The following is a 17,694-nucleotide window of genomic DNA, read 5'->3' on the forward strand; positions in this document are numbered from 1 at the left end:
CTTAGATTTCTTTTTAAGTTCTAAAGTTTTAACTCCAATGTAAATCCTGAGGAGTCTGTGGCTTATTACAGATACTAACAGATACAGACACTAAATTATTACCTTTTAATACTAAGCATCTGTCTTGCGTTGAGGAATAAATGTACAAAATGTAAAGAAGAATTGGAAAATAAATATATCTGGCAAAGAGGCAGGATTTACTTGTTATATTTATTAGTAATTAAAGGAAAAGAAAAAAACTTTGCATGTCGTGAATCTGCATTAAGTCACGGACTTTGGATTTCAGTAGCACGCAAGCACAAATTCCCTTTTTTTCCACTCATCAGTAAACAAATGTGACAGGAAAAAAACAAAACAACCAACATTTTCGTTTGCTACAGCTTTAGTTACCACAGTTCATTTGTTAGAACCCTTAATTTCACAGCAGTTACGATTTCTGGTGTCCTGGCAGAAGAGACCATATAGTAAATGTAAATGCAACTTTTTTCCATATGAATAGTTCCCAAGGAAATTTTCTGTAGTGTGTACATTGTATCTATGTTATTTCATTCACGTGCCCAAGTTCAGGTTCCTGATCCTTCCATGATGTGCAGGTTAATGTGTAAAGTTAATTGTGCGATTAAATATGTTAGTAGATCATGCATCTTAATCCCTGAGATTTGGAGTCCGAAGACTTTTCCCGTTGCAGCTTGTAGATGTTTTAATACAGCAACTTGTCACGTTCAGCACTGTTTTTCCTGCTGGGGAAGGGGTACAATGTAGAAATCATTAGCTGTTAGCTCCTGGTGCAAAGTCATGTATCTGGCAGCTCTCTTTGTCTGTGGGATCACAAATTTCTCTGTAAATTCACTTTTACTCATTTCCCGTTTTCCTTGTGCGGTCAGTATGCTGTTAATGAATGCCAGCGCGTATGTGTAGCAGTTGTGCTCATGTTCATCATACCTAGGAAAAATATCTTGTTAGTAAGAGTTAGCCCTAATCCCTTAATTACTGTGCGTGGAGGAATATTTTACGGAGTGAAAGAAGGAAGCGCATGCTCTCCAGGAACTATTGCCACTTTCATGCTGATGCTTAACAAATATATTCTGTTAATCTCGAGTTGTACTTTCCAGCCAGGGATACTAGCAACTGTGACCATTGGGAAAAAAAAAATGGCTGCAGACTTTCCAATAATTTATTTTTTTATACTTATTTGGCTTTTACCTTGTTAACCTTTGCTCTTCCATGTATTGTTACTCTGTTATCTTGAACACTTCTTCCTGCAGCAGTGATGTTAATGGTGTGCCACCACGTGCACTTCCTTCAGCGTGGCATTAACTTGGACGCTTAGTTAAAATCAAATCAATTCCATCGCTAATATGTTGATACAGTTGCTGTACGGTGTGCCAGTCAAACTCCCGCTGAGAGTTTCTTCCCATTGTGAAAGGACAGAAACACTAACTGACTAGGAGAAGCAGCCATTTAAAATATTCTTGCCTTTTTTTCTTTTTTCTTTCTCGCCCACTACCCTAACCTAGGAGCATATGGCACTTCACTGTTCTTCTCACGGTCAGAGTTTCTTGGATTCTCCCCAATGTTTCACATTGGCCACTACCAATTGCAGTAATTTATCCATTCCCTCCCTGCAGTGCTGCTTTTTCCTCTGGCCCTGTACAGCCGCATTGGACACAGACCTGCCTCTGCCTAATCCTCAAGCTTCTTCCCTAATTACCTCATAGTCCGTCATTTTCCTCTGTTATTCCTGGCCCTGGGACTCATTCCTTGCCTCGTACTGCTGGTACAGTTCTACAATTTTCATTTTTGTTTGCAGGCCACCTTTGTATTTATAATGCAAAAGGCTCTGTAATATACTTCTCACTACCATCTGTGTCTTCCCGTTAGCATCTCATTTTTGGGAAGCATGTCTTTATATCCTGACAAGCAAACCCAGTATCCCTCAGTAATTTCAGATACTGGTGGCTGTGGCTGCTGTTCTTTGCTGCTATTATAGACTATCCTTCCAGTAAATGAAAAGCAATCAAGAAAATTAGAATCAGGCTTGGCCTGAACCCAAAGGAGTTACAGGATTAATTTAGCGCAGTTCCTGTCCATTGAAAAAATAGAGGAGTTAATTTAACATCTCAAAAAGTCCATTGTAGGTCAAATTCTTTCATCTGCTGGTATGAGGGAGATAATACATCATCTCTGAAATTTTGTAGTCCAGCACATACTGCATTGCTGGGACCTGCTTTTGATTTGTTGTGTTTGGTTTTTTTTTTCCTTTTATGTGAGATGTCTATGTTCATTCACTTAAACACAGAACGATGCTCAGGCTGTTTGTTACACGTATGGTCACCGAGCAGCAGTTCCAGGACGGGTGTTTTCCTGAAGAGCAGCTCAGTGACGTGGCAGCGCATGTTTTAGCTGGGCTGTGTAACCTGTAATGCTGTCATTGGGCACTGACCTCAAGGAAGGCTACAAAGAACTGCACATTCTCGGTGGAACGTACTGGTTTAACTCAAAATATGTGGAAGTCTTTCTGTATTTAACTATCCAAAGCAATGTTATGAGCCAGCTGGAAATGAGCCTGTTTCCCATTTCTGGTCATTGACAACAAAGAAGTCATCTGGATGTGAGATCTGGGCAAGAATCCCATCAGCGTGGCCAGCCCGTACAAGCAAATATACCTGAAACTGTTGAAACTTAGAAGAAATAATTACAGAATTGCACCTGGACTTTTTTTTTTCTCAGCACCATCCTCTTAAAGGTAATGTTTCATTGAACTGTTTCACACAAAATTATTTTGTTGCTTGAGAAAACTTCCCTAAAATTATTTTAGAGCTTTTACATTCCAGCAGATGAGTTTGTTACTTAGAAATATAAAATATTCTCTTTCTGTTCAGCACGGCCAGTACATTTCAAGACAGCCTGACAGCATTGTTCAGACTGGTTTGTTAGAAATGCGTGTTTGAAAGGAGCGAGGCTCTCAATGAACCTCGCAGGGTCCAAACCGGAATCGCCCCATTTCTCATCCCAGACTAAAAACTCCTCTTGTGTCCAGCTTTTAAACTACGTACCTGTGAGGAAGCCAGGCCTCTCCCGCGGAAAACTCCTCCAGGAGCTGATCCCACTGCTGCAGCAGCCCAAACATGTGTGGCTGTACCAGCGGGACGCTGATGCACTGCTCCCAGCCCGTTCCAGCTCTGTGAACGCCCTCTGCGTCGTAATTATACACCACGCCTGCAAATAAAGAGCAGCAGATGGTGAGGTGGCACTGAAGAGTCTGATCCATAGCCTTTGGTGTTGTTTTTATTCTGTGTTCAGTGATGAAAGCTACTACTAGTTTTCCATCCTGCCATTCTTGTACTGGCTGTACCATGGGCTTCCCATTGGTGGCCTCTGTGGCTAGAGAGTAGAAAATGCAGTACTTGCTTTTATCAAAAACCTGTTCTTATTTTTACAATGCAACTTCAGCTGCCTACTGATGATGCACGCAACTTGAGCACAACCAGGCTTCTTTTTTAAACCCACGCATTAGACCACTTTTATATTAAATAAACATCTCAAGTGAGGTTTTGCAGGTTGGGCCTACTTTAGGAGAACCTGATATGATTTTTAATGTGGGGATTTTTCTTTTTAATTAGGGGTATTTTAGAATTAGCAAAAACTGTGTTTAAGTCAAAATTTCCTGAAACTACTTTTAAAAAGCAGGCTGCCTAGGTTTTTATTCCCTGCATCAGGAATAAAGTCACCTGTCAATTCCATCCTGTGCAGCACGAGAGGTGCGTGGCTTTGATTTGGAGCTCTGTGTGTGCTCACTGCTGCAAGGTGAGAGAAATTCTTTGGACTCAAGATTTTTTTTTTTTTTTTTTTTTAATCTTTATTATGTGATATTCTTCTGTAGGGAACAGCTGAGTGCCCAGTTCTGACACCTGCAGCGTGCTGAGGAAGCAACAGCAGAGCACTAGCTCTTGGGATGCTGCAGCCGACAACCGCAACAGGTACCAGAGGTGGCTCTGAAACACCTGTCATGCAATTCGGATTGTCGCAGGTGGAGGGGACAGACCTGAGGGGCGACCTCATTAATGGTTATCAATATGGAAAGGGAGAGTGTCAGGAGGATGGAGCCAGGCTCTTCTGGGTGACAACCAGTGATAGGACAAGGGGCAATGGGTGCAAACTGGAACACAGGAGGTGCCACTTAAAGATGAGAAGAAACTTCTTCCCAGTGAGGGTGCCAGAGCCTGGCCCAGGCTGCCCAGGGAGGCTGTGGAGTCTCCTTCTCTGCAGACATTCCAACCCGCCTGGACACCTTCCTGTGTAACCTCATCTGGGTGTTCCTGCTCCGGCGGGGGGATTGCACTGGATGAGCTTTCGAGGTCCCTTCTGATCCCTGACATTCTGGGATCCTGTAAACCGGGCATACGGTCTGAATACAAGATACAGGAGATGGGCTGTAAGGCAAACATGAAATACTTCTTACCATTACTGTTGGTTATTCCAACATGAAGATCAGATTTCCCGTCATATCCTCTGAAACAGAAAGAGGGGTGGTGGTGTGAGTGCCGACAGAACCGTCCCAACGCCGGCTGTGTCGGAGCAAACAGCGCAGGACGGAGGCACTGAGCTGGTGTCTGTGCCTGGGATGGGATGAGGAGGCGAAGCTCCACCGAAAAGGCATTTTCCTTCCCAGAAAGGGTTCGGTCAGGACTGGCACAGGTGTCAGGTGCGGGCCCTTGGGTACCAGCCCGGCAATGGCAAAACCGGTGAGAACGTGGCCCGAGTGTGATGGGGGCGGCTGAGGGAGCTGGGGGTTCAGCTGGAGAACAGGAGCTGAGGGGAGACCTTCTGATCTCTGACCTGCCTGAAAGGAGCTTGGAGCCAGGGGGGGTCGGGCTCTGCTCCCCAGGAACAAGCGCCAGGACCAGAGGAAACGGCCTCAAGTTGCGCCAGGGGAGGTTGAGGTTGGATCTGGGGAACAACTTCTTCCCCAAAGGGCTGTGGGGCATTGGAACAGGCTGCCCAGGGCAGTGCTGGAGTCACCATCCCTGGAGGGGTTGGACAGACGGAGATGAGGTTCTCAGGGACGTGAGGTAGTGCCAGGGGTGGGGGGACGGTTGGACTCGATGATTTTGAGGGGCTTTCCCACCCAAAATGATTCTGTGCTGAGGGGGCCGCCCCTGCCCGCGCTGCCCCCCGCAGGCCCTACCCGAGGAACGTTCCGGCCGTGGGCCGCAGGAGGAAGGCGCGGGGCTGCCGGTGGCCGTGTCGGAAGGGGCTGGGCAGGCGCAGCGGGGCGGCGGGCAGCGCGGAGCCGCTAAGGGGGCGGCCGCAGGCGGGACAGCGCTCCGGGGCCCGCCGGCTGAAGATGGCGGCGCCGCAGTGCCGGACGCGCACGATGGCGGCCTCCGCCATGGCGGCGCTCCGCCCCGCCGCCCCGCTCTCTATGGTCGCACCGAGCGGCGCTCTAGCCCGTCCCCCCCGCGCTTCCCCGAACGGCGTTACCGCGGGGGCGGGGCCGGGCCCGGCGCGGCGCGGGCAGGATGAGCACCCGGCAGGTCACCTGCAGGTGGGTCCCCCGGGCTGCCCCACACGGCCCGCGGAGCCGCTCGGGGCCCTCTCGGGACAAGGTCGCGGTCGGAGGCCGTCCCGGGCCGGGCCTGGGGCGGGCGGGGCCTGGCGGCCGCCGGGCCTGTGGGGGCTCTGGAGCCTGTGGGGCTTCTGGGGGCTGTGGGGCCTGTGGGGGCTCTGGGGGCTGTGGGGCCTGTGGGGGCTCTGGGGCCTCTAGGGGCTGTGGGGGCTCTGGGGCCTGTGGGGCTTCTGGGGGCTGTGGGGCCTGTGGGGGCTCTGGGGGCTCTGGGGCCTGTGGGGCCTCTGGGGGCTGTGGGGCCTGTGGGGCCTCTGTGGGCTGTGAGGCCTGTGGGGGCTGTGGGGCCTGTGGGGGCTCTGGGGGCTCTGGGGCCTGTGGGGCCTCTGGGGGCTGTGGGGCCTGTGGGGCCTCTGTGGGCTGTGAGGCCTGTGGGGCTTCTAGGGGCTGTGGGGGCTGTGGGGCCTGTGGGGGCTGTGGGGCCTGTGGGGCCTCTGGGGGCTGTGGGGCCTGTGGGGGCTCTGGGGCCTATGGAGCCTCTGGGGGCTGTGGGGCTTCTGGGGGCTGTGGGGCCTGTGGGGGCTGTGGGGCCTGTGGGGGCTCTGGGGCCCGGGCCGCGGGAGCGCGTTCTCCCCAGCCCCGCCGGGCCGGGAGCAGCGATCGGCGGCCGGGCTGTGGAGGCCGAGCCGGGTGCCACCCCCGCGGTGCCACCCCCGCTCCCCGTCCCCAGGCCCGAAGCGCCTCCCAGGGTGCTCCGGCTCCGCGAGGCCTCTGAGCAGCGCTGCTCTCCGCAGGTACTACGTGCAGGGAGTGTGTCGGGAGGGAAACAAGTGTCTGTTCTCACATGATTTGGCTACAAGCAAATCCTCCACCATCTGCAAGTATTACCAGAAGGGACAGTGCGCCTACGGAACGCGCTGCAGGTAAAGACCCGGCTTGCCTTGGGACAGGGGGTTCTAAAGAACTGGGCATAATAATCGTGTGTGGTCAGCTTTAAACCCCGGGGAATCAAAGATCAAGAAAAGATGATAAAGGGAGTGAAATAATATATTAAATATGAGCTTTTTTTCCCAGTAGCAAAACCAGCTTATGGATCCAGTATTATAGTTTTACTCTGTCTTGGCTTCTGCAATTATTTCAGTCTGTAGAAATTAAACTTTAGATTTCACATATGTTTTTTATCTAGTTCTTACTTTAGTAAAGCCAATTAAATGCAAAAAACCCTTTCAACCTCACGTGAAATAGCACTTGGCTGCACGTTTCCTTTCAGACAATGAAGCGGCTGGAAGCAGGGGTGTGTGGGCAGCGCATTGCCCTGTTCTCCCGATGCAGCTCACAGCCTCCTTCGTGCAGATCCTAAGGCACAATTTTCAGAACTTTCAGTTCTGTGTTAGAGCAAAGTGGTTTTCTTGTGCTCCCCTGGGTTTGCGGGGAAAACTGAGCAGTCCCACACCTTTTCCTGGAGTCTTCTGGTTAAAACTCCTGGAGAAATGCTCTAGCAAATACTGTGTGTTAGTTAATGGCATTACATTCCATCAGGGACATGTCACGGGGCAGCCCGGGGCTCCTTGGTGGAAAAATGCAGGTCGCGTATGAGAAGCCGGTGTTCGTGCCTTTGCCTGACGAGAGCGGGATCTCGCGGTGTTGCTGGGATTGCAGCAGCTTCGTTGTGTTTCCTTTGCCTAGTTCATGGTACCAAACTGGGATCAGGAGATGGAACATCAGTGGTTTCTGCAGCTCCCAGTAGCTGCTCACATTAATTAGCGATGTATAACGCTGCTGACAGCCGTGTCGTTCCGGGCACTGCATCACACGCTGACTGGGCCGTAGCGATGGCTGCAAAGTGTGTTGCTGTTTTACTCCAGCTGTGTTGCAGGAGCTTGGGGCACTCTGTGCAGAAGTGATTCGTGCTACAGCACATCTGTGAGCGTGTACGGGCCCTGAGCATGGGACCAGAAACAGATGCGGACAACGTTTTTGTTCCCGTCAAAAATATTCTATAGCGTTCAGGTACATCCAGGGCTTTACTGGACCAGGCTCTTTACTGCACCGCTTGCTCCTGCTCCGCTGCTGGAGCATATTCCCGTGCTTCACTGGATGTTTCAGGTCCTTTTCTATCCTGTATGCAGATCCCACATCTTGTCCTGTGGTGTTTGAGTGTTACTGCTTGCAGGAGGAAACCGAGATCACAAAATGCCATTCCTTCCTGCGCAGCGTTTGGATGTTGCTTCTCTGAGAAACGCCAGCAAACCTGTTTGTGTGTGGGGATGACGAAGGTCTAATTTAATATGCACATGAATAATGTTCTTTCAGCTGTGCTTGGTGTCTGTGGAGAAGAAAATACAGGTGTGCTTTCAGAGGCATCTGCTTTTTGAGACTGAGAAACCTTTTAGTCTGGCTTTGGAAGAGACTGAGCAGTTCAGTCAACTTGTCAGAACAACCCTTTTAAAGGAAAAAGGAGCTAATTGGTTTTATTTTGTTTGACTATACGTCAGGGGAGTGTCCTGCCACTGTGCCGAGTTTAGCCATTCTGCCTTTTTCCTTCGGCAGGTACGATCACATCAGGCACCCTCCGTCGGGGGGAGTGGCCCCCGCGCCACCTCCGCTCTGCTCGGCCGCGCCGCACAGCCCCCGGCCCCCTCCCGAGCACGGCGCCCCGATCACCCGCAGCAAACTGCACGAAACTGGCAAGCGGGAGAAGAAAACGCTGGTGCTGAGGGACAGAAGTGAGTGGGATGGTGCCGCCTGCGTCCTCCTCGGTGCTTCGTAGGAGCCGGGTGGTTTTTCTCCTTTTATTACTCGAGTTCCCTGGATGGCTGGCAAGGTGCAGTCACACTGCCCACCCCCTGAGGCCTCATTCCTGGAAACGCTTGTCCTGGTCGGTGCCTTTTCCTGCCCTTGTCCAGCCCACTGGCTTTAGGTGTTCCCTGAAGGATGGGGTTTGTTTTGGGGGATTTTTAGGGGTGTTTTTTTGGTTAAAATATCTCTGCCCCTCAGAGCTTTTTTTTGTGTGTTCAGTTCTCAACGTGAGGGTGTCCGAAATGGTGCAAAACCTGGCGGCTTTGTGCCAGGGTGCTGGGCACGTGCCGGTGGAGGTTGTGCCAGCCCCTAGGGACAGCAGGACGGAGACGTCCCCTCCTGCGCCTGGCAGAGCAGGGGGCTCGTGCACCAAATGGGCCAGTTGCCCTCATGTAAACTGAGAGGACTTTTTAATCCTACTTGTGAACGGCAAACAGCTGAAGAGACCTTGAAATTGGACTTTTCCATAGGTAATTTGTAAAAATCCTTGTGATTTGTGAGGAAAGGGGGCTTAGAGATGAGATTTCATTAAGCAGAACACTTGGTAATTGTTGGAACAAAATAATACGGAGCTTCTTGTGCAGGCTTTGTGCAGCATCTTGCGTGGTTCATATTATGTTTCTGTTTCCCAAGACCTGTGCGGCTCGAACGAAGAAAAGCAGAAGCCCAGTGCCACGGGCGATGTGGTCTATTGCAGCGACCAAAACGAGAATCTGGAAATGAAGCCCCACTCGTACTTGGAAGCAATTTGCAGTGGGCTGGAAGAGCCGGTTGCTGGCGGCTCTGGAGCCGAGGGAGAGCAGCTGTGTCCCTACGCTGCGGCAGGCACCTGCCACTTCGGGGATCGCTGCCTCTACCTGCATGGGGACGTCTGCGAGATTTGCGGCTTGCAAGTACTTCACCCTTTCGACCAAGAACAGAGGAAGGCTCACGAGATGGTAATATTGTCATGAAATCTGTGGGAGGTTTGCTTTGCTTAGGGCAAGGTTTGGTTTGTTTGCCCTAAAATCCAAAGATGTGCTTTGTAGAAGAGTCTGTTGTTCCAAAGAACTTTTGTTTAATTGTTATTTAGCTATAAAATGATTCTCAGAGTGGTCTGTCCAGGCATCTGGGGCTTAATTGGTACTGATGATGCACACGGCCTTTTATAGCAACTTCTTTTTTTCCCGTTTCATCCTGATGGGAACCTTGCCTGCAGCCTTCTCCCGGAACACCCTAAAACCCTACCAGGAAAATGTCGTTTGTAGCTTACATGAGGTCGCAGTGGTATGTTGTGTACAGCGTGGGAGAGGAATTGTGATGTGCTGGGGCACTCTGAGAGGTCGCCCGGCCCCTCTGCTGCCTCGCCTCTTCATGTGCCTCCTCTTGGTCGGGCTGATTTCAGGCTGTATGAAGATTTTTGAGCTAAACTTGCAGTAGAACAGCTGGAGGGACTGGATGGGGAATTGGCTGTGCGAAGCTGGGCTTAAGGGGCTGCTCTTCTCTCTGCCTGGCTATCAGATTTAGGTCAGGGCTGGTCAGGTGCACAAGTTCTCAAGGCTGAGGAGGAAACAGACCAGCAGTGTCAGTGGTTACTGAATCATGTCTCTCCAGAGTCCAAAGTAGAATCCAAGGGGTTAAAAATGAGTTGTGTGTGGTCGGCAGGTCCCTGCAGATCGCGTGGCTGCGGGAGTTCTCGCTGCTGGCGGGACCTGGTTGCTGTCTGGCACCGTGTCCCATCACCGCCGCTCTCAGGCGCTCGGCTCCAGAGGTGTGCGCTGCGGCTCAAAATGCTGCTGCTAATGTGGAATTGGTTTGTGTCTGATATTTTATTATTGTAATTCAAAGTCTTTATTTCACGTGTCAAGTCCTGAGAACTTTGAAAAGCAAGAGGTAAAACCATGCAGGTGTAAGCACCAGCTCACCTTGTAGTGCTGTGAAATGTAAATTGGTTCTGGCTTGTCACTTCTGGGGTGCTGTGATGAGAAATGCTGTAGAAAAGCCGGTAACAGGAGACTAAATCCTTAGCTGGGTACAGCTTAGTGTCTGGCAAACAAGTGTGACCTTAATGCTGAGCAGAGAAACATCTGGAGTGCGGCCCCTGTTCTGGCCCCTGAATTAGCTGGTTTTCGGGGTATTTGAAACATCTCCTTCCGTGACAGAGACACAGGAAGGGGTGAATGCAGAGCACTGGGGCAGCCTTGCCTCTGATTCTCCTGAAGCTGCAGAGGACACTGAAGGGTTGAAATATGTGATTGAATTTAATGTTCTTAAAGTTAAATGCTGACAATAAAGGGTAGGAGTGATGCTTCTAAGGAGTAAACCTTGCTTTTCCTGCAATAGATCCTTTTCATAGACACTCGTGTTTGACAAGGGACAGCCCGATACGCGGACTGCGGTTACCAGCGATGTCTCTCCCCCGACAGATGTGTATGGCAACGTTCGAGCACGACATGGAGAAGGCCTTTGCCTTTCAGGCCAGTCAGGACAAGGTGTGCAGCATCTGCATGGAAGTGGTGTATGAGAAACCGTCAGCCTCCGAGAGGAGGTTTGGGATCCTTTCCAACTGCAACCACACGTACTGCCTGTCCTGCATCCGGCAGTGGAGATGCGCCAAGCAGTTCGAGAATCCTATCATCAAGTAAGTCGGTGTTATCGGGGGTCTCTGTGCTCTGTGTCGGTGCGATGGGCTCCCCGCTGCGCTTTGACTTGATACGGAAAAAAAACTGCCGGTAGCTGTAAGTGCTACCGTAGCCATTCTTAAGTCTGAGCTCAGAAAATCCCAGTCCAAGTGCTGGCAAATTCCAGGACGTTGGAGCGTGGCTGTGACAACGACTGTCGGGAGCAGCAGGATCCATTGGGTCCTTTGGTTCCCTGACGTGGGGAGAGCTCGGCCCTGTGTCACTTTGCCCTCTGATTACGCTGATGATGGGACAAAGCGCACGTTGGGCTCTGGAGCAGCTGAGACCTTCCCAGTGACCTGTGTGCAACGACAGCGGCTCCTTCCTCCCTGTGTGTGTGCTTAATTATGGGATTTTTCTCTAAGTGATGGCTGACTCAAGCTAAATGTCCCACTAATCACACATTTACCTGTATCTGAGGAAATGCCTTCGTCTTCTAGTTGTATAAAAAATGTATTCCAAAAGTGCTCTTCCTCAGATGAGAGAATGTAAAACATCCTATTAAGGCAATTCCCTTTTTTGAGCATCTCTCTGAAAACCCCCTCAAGTTACAAGCCTGCTGAGGGACAGGCGGGAAATATTTTGTCTTTTGCCAAAGGAGACTGTTCTGCACAACTTTTGTTATAAATTTAATTGAACTTTAGCTCATTAGGATGTAACCTGTATTGGATGTGTACTGAGATATTCTGCCTACAGCAGGGACTGTGGGGGTTTTTTCCAGAAACCACCCTGGAATGCATTTTGAGCATGGATTAAATACTAATACAAATTCTTCAAACAAGTTTTTTACATTTTTCCGTAATGCTGAACATACTGGTTGTTGCAAAGTTAATCTAAAGGAGGGATTTGGCTCAGTTCTAAAGCCTGCTGGGGGACAAGGTGTTTTACGGGATTTAGGAGGAGGGTGTAATAAAGCCCTTCCTAGGCTGTCAAGGGACCTGAGGTGGCATATTTGATTCTTGATCTTAGTTCCTCACGTTCCTTAGTTCCTCATGTAGAAATCCATCTCGTAAATGCACTAAGTGAACAACCCATCGCTGCTGGTGGAGCTCGGATCCCATTTCAAAAGGCATTGAGACCTTCCTGTGTCTTTCTTCAGCTGCTTTGTCTTTCTGCTGCAGCACTCGTGTAACAGGGTTTATTTCTGGGATTAGCAGGGACAGTTTGCTTCTGCGTATTGAGGAAATACCTGTTATTTTGTTCAAGTCTAGAAACAAACACAAGGCAGCACAAGCCCTGGCTGCCTTGAGTTGGGTTATTTCCATCGAAACTTCTAACAGCTGCACACATTTGACACGTCGCGGTGAGAAACATCTCCTGCTCCCTCAGGAGGTGGCTGCTTCTGGCAAATGTATTGAGGAATATCATTCTCGGAAGGTGACAGAGTGTTGCTGTTTTGTCTCCATCCGTTCAGGTCTTGCCCGGAGTGCCGTGTGATATCCGAGTTCGTCATTCCCAGCGCGTATTGGGTGGAAGACCAGGAGAAGAAAAATGAGCTGATCGAAGCATTTAAGCAGGGAGTTGGGTAAGTTCCGCGACCACAAACACTATTTACATCATTCTTAAGACAAATACAGTAAGACTTAATCGAAGTGCTCGTTGAACATGGAACCCTTAATCTCTGTCAGCACTGTGATTTAGCTTTGTGACTGCCACAAAAGGGTCTGTCGCATAATTACAGATCAGAAATTATTCAAACTCACTGTGCTCTGAAGTGTTGGAGCTGTTTCAGTTCACTTGCCAAAATTGGCTTCATGGGTTTTCTGCTGATCCCTCAGACATAATCGCCTGGAAGGTTGTCAGTTACTGAGGAGAACAGGTAGGGAAGGAAAATGTAATAGTCTTGTGAAAGATGGGATAAAAATTCACGAGGCTTTTGTAATATCTGCTGGAAATAGGTGCACCAGGCTTTAAACATGCCTTTGGAGAACAAAAAGAAACCCCGGGCCTTACCTAAATCTGTGCAGAGCTGTTGCTACGAGCTTTTCAGCTTCTTCAGAAGCTGTAAGGCTCTGAAGTCCTGTTACAGCACGGCAGAATTGCTGAGAGCAGCACTGTGGCGTTAGATGTTTAATCCGGCATCTCGTCTTACCTTACAGTCAGGGAAAACATTTGAATAAAATGAGTCACTTTAAAATGAGGTTCTTCAGATATGGTTTGTTTTTAATACCCTATTGCTGTCGTGGGTTTTCATTTTAATTCCTAAGGACTCGGAACTGAGGGTAGTAAGTTGTGCAGTTTTTAAATGGCTGCGTTCTGGGTGAGGTCAGCTTTGGTGTTCCAAACAGAGGTGTCAGCGTGAGGAGCTGTTGTGTACAGGAGAATACAAAAAGGGCTTTGCTTAAGTGCTCAGCTAAGAGTAATACATTGTGGTGGAGACAGAGTTTCTGTGCCGCGGACGTTTTTATGAGTAGATCTCTTGGCAGTCAGGTTAACTTGAGGATTTAGCATTGCCTTGAATGACAAGCAGCTCATAAAGGGAAGGCTGAATTAAGAGCAGGGGGTCACGCCAGCACAAGTCCATTCTGATTTACATGCCAGTGCAGCACGAAAGAAGTCAGCCCCAGAAATGTGGAATTTGCAGACCCCTTGTGTTCCCAACCGAGACAAATTCATTCTGCTTTTAGTGTACTGCCTGGCTGGGGGGTTTGGGTTGGGTGGTGGTTTTTTTGTTATTTTTGAACTTCTTTCTCCATGCAGTTGCTATTTGCCAGACTGGAGATCTGATAGATGTCTTAGGAATCAGTGCATGTAAAGTTCCCAAGTTCAACTGCATTTTCTCTGTAGTTTCCTCTGCAGATGTTTTTCATTGTAGAACAATCCATCAGCCCCCGCCCTGGGTACTGGTGCACAACCTTTGTGAGGAACACGGTTGTAAAAACTTGCTACGCAGCTACAGCGGCTTGGTTGAACACCAAAGCTGATGGAAACTTAAATTAAGAAATTATTGTCATAGGTCTTCCAAAAGAGATGATGAGAAGAACTGGTTTGTAATAATGAAGTGGTGGAAAATACAGGGGAGGAATGCCAGAAAAATAGCAAGAGATTTGGTCACTTGATGAAGATGCGCATTCTTTGAACATCCTTTGCTTTCCATGTCTTAGGATGTTTTCAGGTTTTTTTGTTATGATGCTGGTTTTTTTATTTATTTCTTTGTTCGTTTTTAATAATCTTTCCCATCTATTTTGATTGCTGTCAGGTGGGGAACAGACCCAGCCTCTGGGTGTGTTTGTTACCAGGAGCAAGTACTTCGCATCACTAAGGCTGAGATGATGACCTGTGTGTGCTGCCTGCTCACTGCGGCAATAACGCTCTCTCCTCTCGTTACACCAGGAAAAAACCCTGCAAGTACTTTGAGCAAGGGAAAGGAACTTGCCCGTTTGGCGGAAAGTGTCTTTACCTTCATGCGTATCCAGACGGGACGCGAGCTGAACCTGAAAAACCACGGAAACAGCTCAGCTCCGAGGGGACTGTGCGGGTAAGGGGCTGCTCCAGCCAAGTGTCATTAAAACGTTTTAAATGTGAAGTGTACTATGGAAAGGTGTTTTGCACCCTGCATGGCCTTAGAGAAGCAAATACGGCGTGCCTCAGCTTGCCTTGAGGTGAAGGTTTGTTATCAGGGGAAGGAGAAGGCACCTTTCATTTAATTGTAAACATTTATTACTGTCTATTTTTTCAACCAATTCTTCTCATGGCAAATCTTCTTCAGAGGGATTTTGCTGTTAAAGCTTTCACCGATGGTATTAAAAACTCCTCTGGCCTGCTTGCACACAGCTGGCAATGAGACCGGCTAAAAAAGTCAGAACCTCCCCAAAAACTCGCAGTGCCAGGGCTTTAACCGCAGGCAGGGGCAGCTCCTGGACAACTATCGTCATGGTAAAGAGGAGCTGTCACTTTGAATTTAACACCAAATGGTGCCAAGAGTGTTAGTAAATCCCAGCACAAACCCAGATTTTGAGTCTCAACTTCCGACTTTATTTTTTTTTTTAATCAAGAAATGAGGCTGGTAAGGCACAATACTTGGATGGAACTGGGACAAGTGCTGGTTCAGGCTCAGTGGGATTTTCTTCCATTGCAGTTCTTCAATTCGGTTCGCCTGTGGGACTTTATTGAAGACAGAGAAAGCAGGACTGTGGCCAGCACAGACGATGACGTTACGGAACTTGGAGAACTGTTCATGCACCTTTCCGGGGCCGACGAGGATTCTGCCACCTCTCAATAAAGCGAACACAAGGTGCTGCCTTCGACAGCAAGCGACCTGTTTGTTTAGCGCTGCTTCTCCTTTCTACAGCACCCTGGAATGAGTGTGCCTTGTGGTTTACTTGTGCAGTCCTGGTAAAGTTTTTGGATGGCAACAAAAATACTAAAATATATTTAAAAAGTGAAATTGATTGCATGGAAAAAAATCCCTTAATCCCAAGGGGCTTTTCTCCCTCTTGGATATAACAGCTTCTGTCTTGTGAGTTGAGTGGTGGTTTAAATACAGCTCCTCTCTTACCATTTAAAGCTTAAGCTGTTAAAAACTGTTGCTAAAAATCTATTTTGGGTGCTTTTTTCACTAAATGTATATCTACAAAACCCACTGGAAATGATGGTCAGTGTAGCTTTTTCTTACTTAAAAAGGAGCTTTAAGAACTAATACATTTATACCTCAACCAAAGTAGTACCTGGAGGTCACAATCACGTTTGGGCACTGCTGGGCTCTCACAGACTCTGCCAGTTCCCATCCTTGTGTTAAAATAATCTTGTTTTAAAATAATTGCAGTGTATAGGGGCAGGAGGAGTCTCAGAGCACCTCCAGGACAGCAAACACGACTATACTGATTAATAGATTCAGGCAGAGCAATAGTGCAGCCACAACATACACCCAAATTAAACCCACAGTGCCAACTGGAACCTGGAAACTGTATGAGAGTAGTTAGTGGTCACTGCAACAGTAAGAGTTAAATTTTTGTTCAATGTAATTACTGCAAATGTATTTGACTGGAAAGGAAACCTTGATTCAGTTAATTCAATGAACTAAATAATTTTCTGATCGTATGTCAGTGATCTTACAGTTTGCACATCTAATTTCAGTTACAAAAGAAACAATTAGTTTTAACGGCTGCTTTTCCGAGAGCTCCTGCTGGGCTGGGAGCGGCTCAGAGCCACCCAGCGGCCCCAGCACTGGTGACACTGCCCACAGTGTCCACGAAGGACAACGGCACAGCCCCAAGAGCTCCACGGTATTAACGCAATTAACGCACATCTCTGCTGAGGTAATGGAATTACAATCATAAAATAATGTCGGTTGGAGAACACCCTTAAGATCATTGATCCAACCATAAAATCACTACTGAATTTGACTTTTGTCAAAAATTTAGTTCACGTTTGTGTTGCAAAAGCTTTGAGCAAAAGCAATTTGTGAAGGTTGATCCAAGTTGTTAATTCTGCGCTAAGTCATTTGTAGTAACTTCACAGTTAAATTCAGTCTGGCCCTAACTGAAATGGTGACTGTGTGATACAGCATTAAAACACTCGAGTAGAAGTTTTCTCAAGCACATTCATACCATTTTAAAACAAGTAGTGGGGCAATTTATCCCATGGCTGGAGGAGAAGACCGCATACCCCTGAGAGGCTGCTTGGCTGCTTAACCACTCCAGCATTTCAGAAAGATTCATTGGTGAGACTATGGAAATTATTTGTATTGTGAAGCAGTGTATATTTAGACACACTTGTGCAAAACTCCTTCAGCCAGCACAACCGGGTTGCTGCTTCGGTGGGTAAACCCAGCATCTGGGTCACTGTCATAAAGCAAAGAGCAGGAACCTTCACCTGAGATTCAAACAACTTTAAACAGCACCAAGTTAGTGAGGCGAGGATTATCTGCTTGGGCTGCTGGTTGGCATTTCTGGGCCAAACCTGAAGCTGAGCAATGTCCTGGATGGAAATACTGCATGTCTGTAAGGGTGAGAGCTCCCCTCTCTGCTGCCCACCAGCTCCTCCAGCTCAACACGCCCATCTCCTAGGAAATGGAATTTTTCCACTATTATTTCCCCCCTCAAGTTAATTTTCATCAATGCTTCCTGTGAAGTCAGCTCGTCACTGCCTGTAACAGTGCAGCTGCTTTTTAAAACTGCCATGTGACAGCACCACAGAAAGTCTTAACCCAGTAAGTCATTAGTGTAATTGTTCAGCGCTAATTACAAAGGTGAAGGAAAATACAGTAGCGCAAGGAGAGCTGGAGAACTTGCTGTAAGGCGAAGGTTCAACAGCTCTTTCTATCCCGAAACCCTTGGACAGGCTTTTGCCTCCCCGCTGAAGCTTGTTTCTAGCTGGTCTTGCACATTTTTCCAGAGAGAAATATTTTCAGTAATAAAATGTACCCAAAAAAAGTCAATGGAGAGGATGTTCTTTACCTTAAACAAGACGTTCCTGATTTACTTTGCCCCAAGAAGTTATAAACCAGGCAACAATAGCCTGAAAGACCCTTGTTTTTCAAAGCTATCTAGGGACAACATAAAGAGGAGTTTTAATTTAAGAGCAGTAAGACTTAGAAACTTAAGTACTTCACTTAGAAGCTTTCATCTATTTTGACATCAAATGCTGGTCAAAATAAGCCTATTTATCAAAATATTTTAATTTTTCAAGTGACACGTCAGTTTTAAAAAAATCAGGCATTAATAGTTT

The 17,694-nt window shown here is 48.0% G+C and overlaps 2 protein-coding genes across 2 annotated transcripts; one reads left to right on the top strand and one right to left on the bottom strand.

Annotated features, from left to right (window-relative positions):
- Window positions 1-53: 53 nt before the first annotated feature.
- Window positions 54-5,394, bottom strand: MKRN2OS (MKRN2 opposite strand). The gene is made up of 4 exons (XM_065642765.1): window positions 5,189-5,394; window positions 4,463-4,512; window positions 3,057-3,219; window positions 54-942 (listed from the first exon to the last, which is right to left on the bottom strand). Exons 1-4 carry the CDS (start codon window positions 5,392-5,394, stop codon window positions 723-725), a joined length of 639 nt encoding a protein of 212 aa, XP_065498837.1. The 3' UTR covers window positions 54-722.
- An 82-nt stretch (window positions 5,395-5,476) lies between these two features.
- MKRN2 (makorin ring finger protein 2) lies at window positions 5,477-17,490 on the top strand. The gene is made up of 8 exons (XM_065642817.1): window positions 5,477-5,548; window positions 6,361-6,489; window positions 8,117-8,292; window positions 8,999-9,303; window positions 10,771-10,985; window positions 12,440-12,550; window positions 14,359-14,503; window positions 15,104-17,490. Exons 1-8 carry the CDS (start codon window positions 5,523-5,525, stop codon window positions 15,245-15,247), a joined length of 1,251 nt encoding a protein of 416 aa, XP_065498889.1. The 5' UTR covers window positions 5,477-5,522; the 3' UTR covers window positions 15,248-17,490.
- Window positions 17,491-17,694: the final 204 nt, after the last annotated feature.

The sequence above is a fragment of the Caloenas nicobarica genome, chromosome 11, assembly GCF_036013445.1.
Source record: "Caloenas nicobarica isolate bCalNic1 chromosome 11, bCalNic1.hap1, whole genome shotgun sequence".
In the NCBI taxonomy this organism is placed as follows: Eukaryota; Metazoa; Chordata; class Aves; order Columbiformes; family Columbidae; genus Caloenas; species Caloenas nicobarica.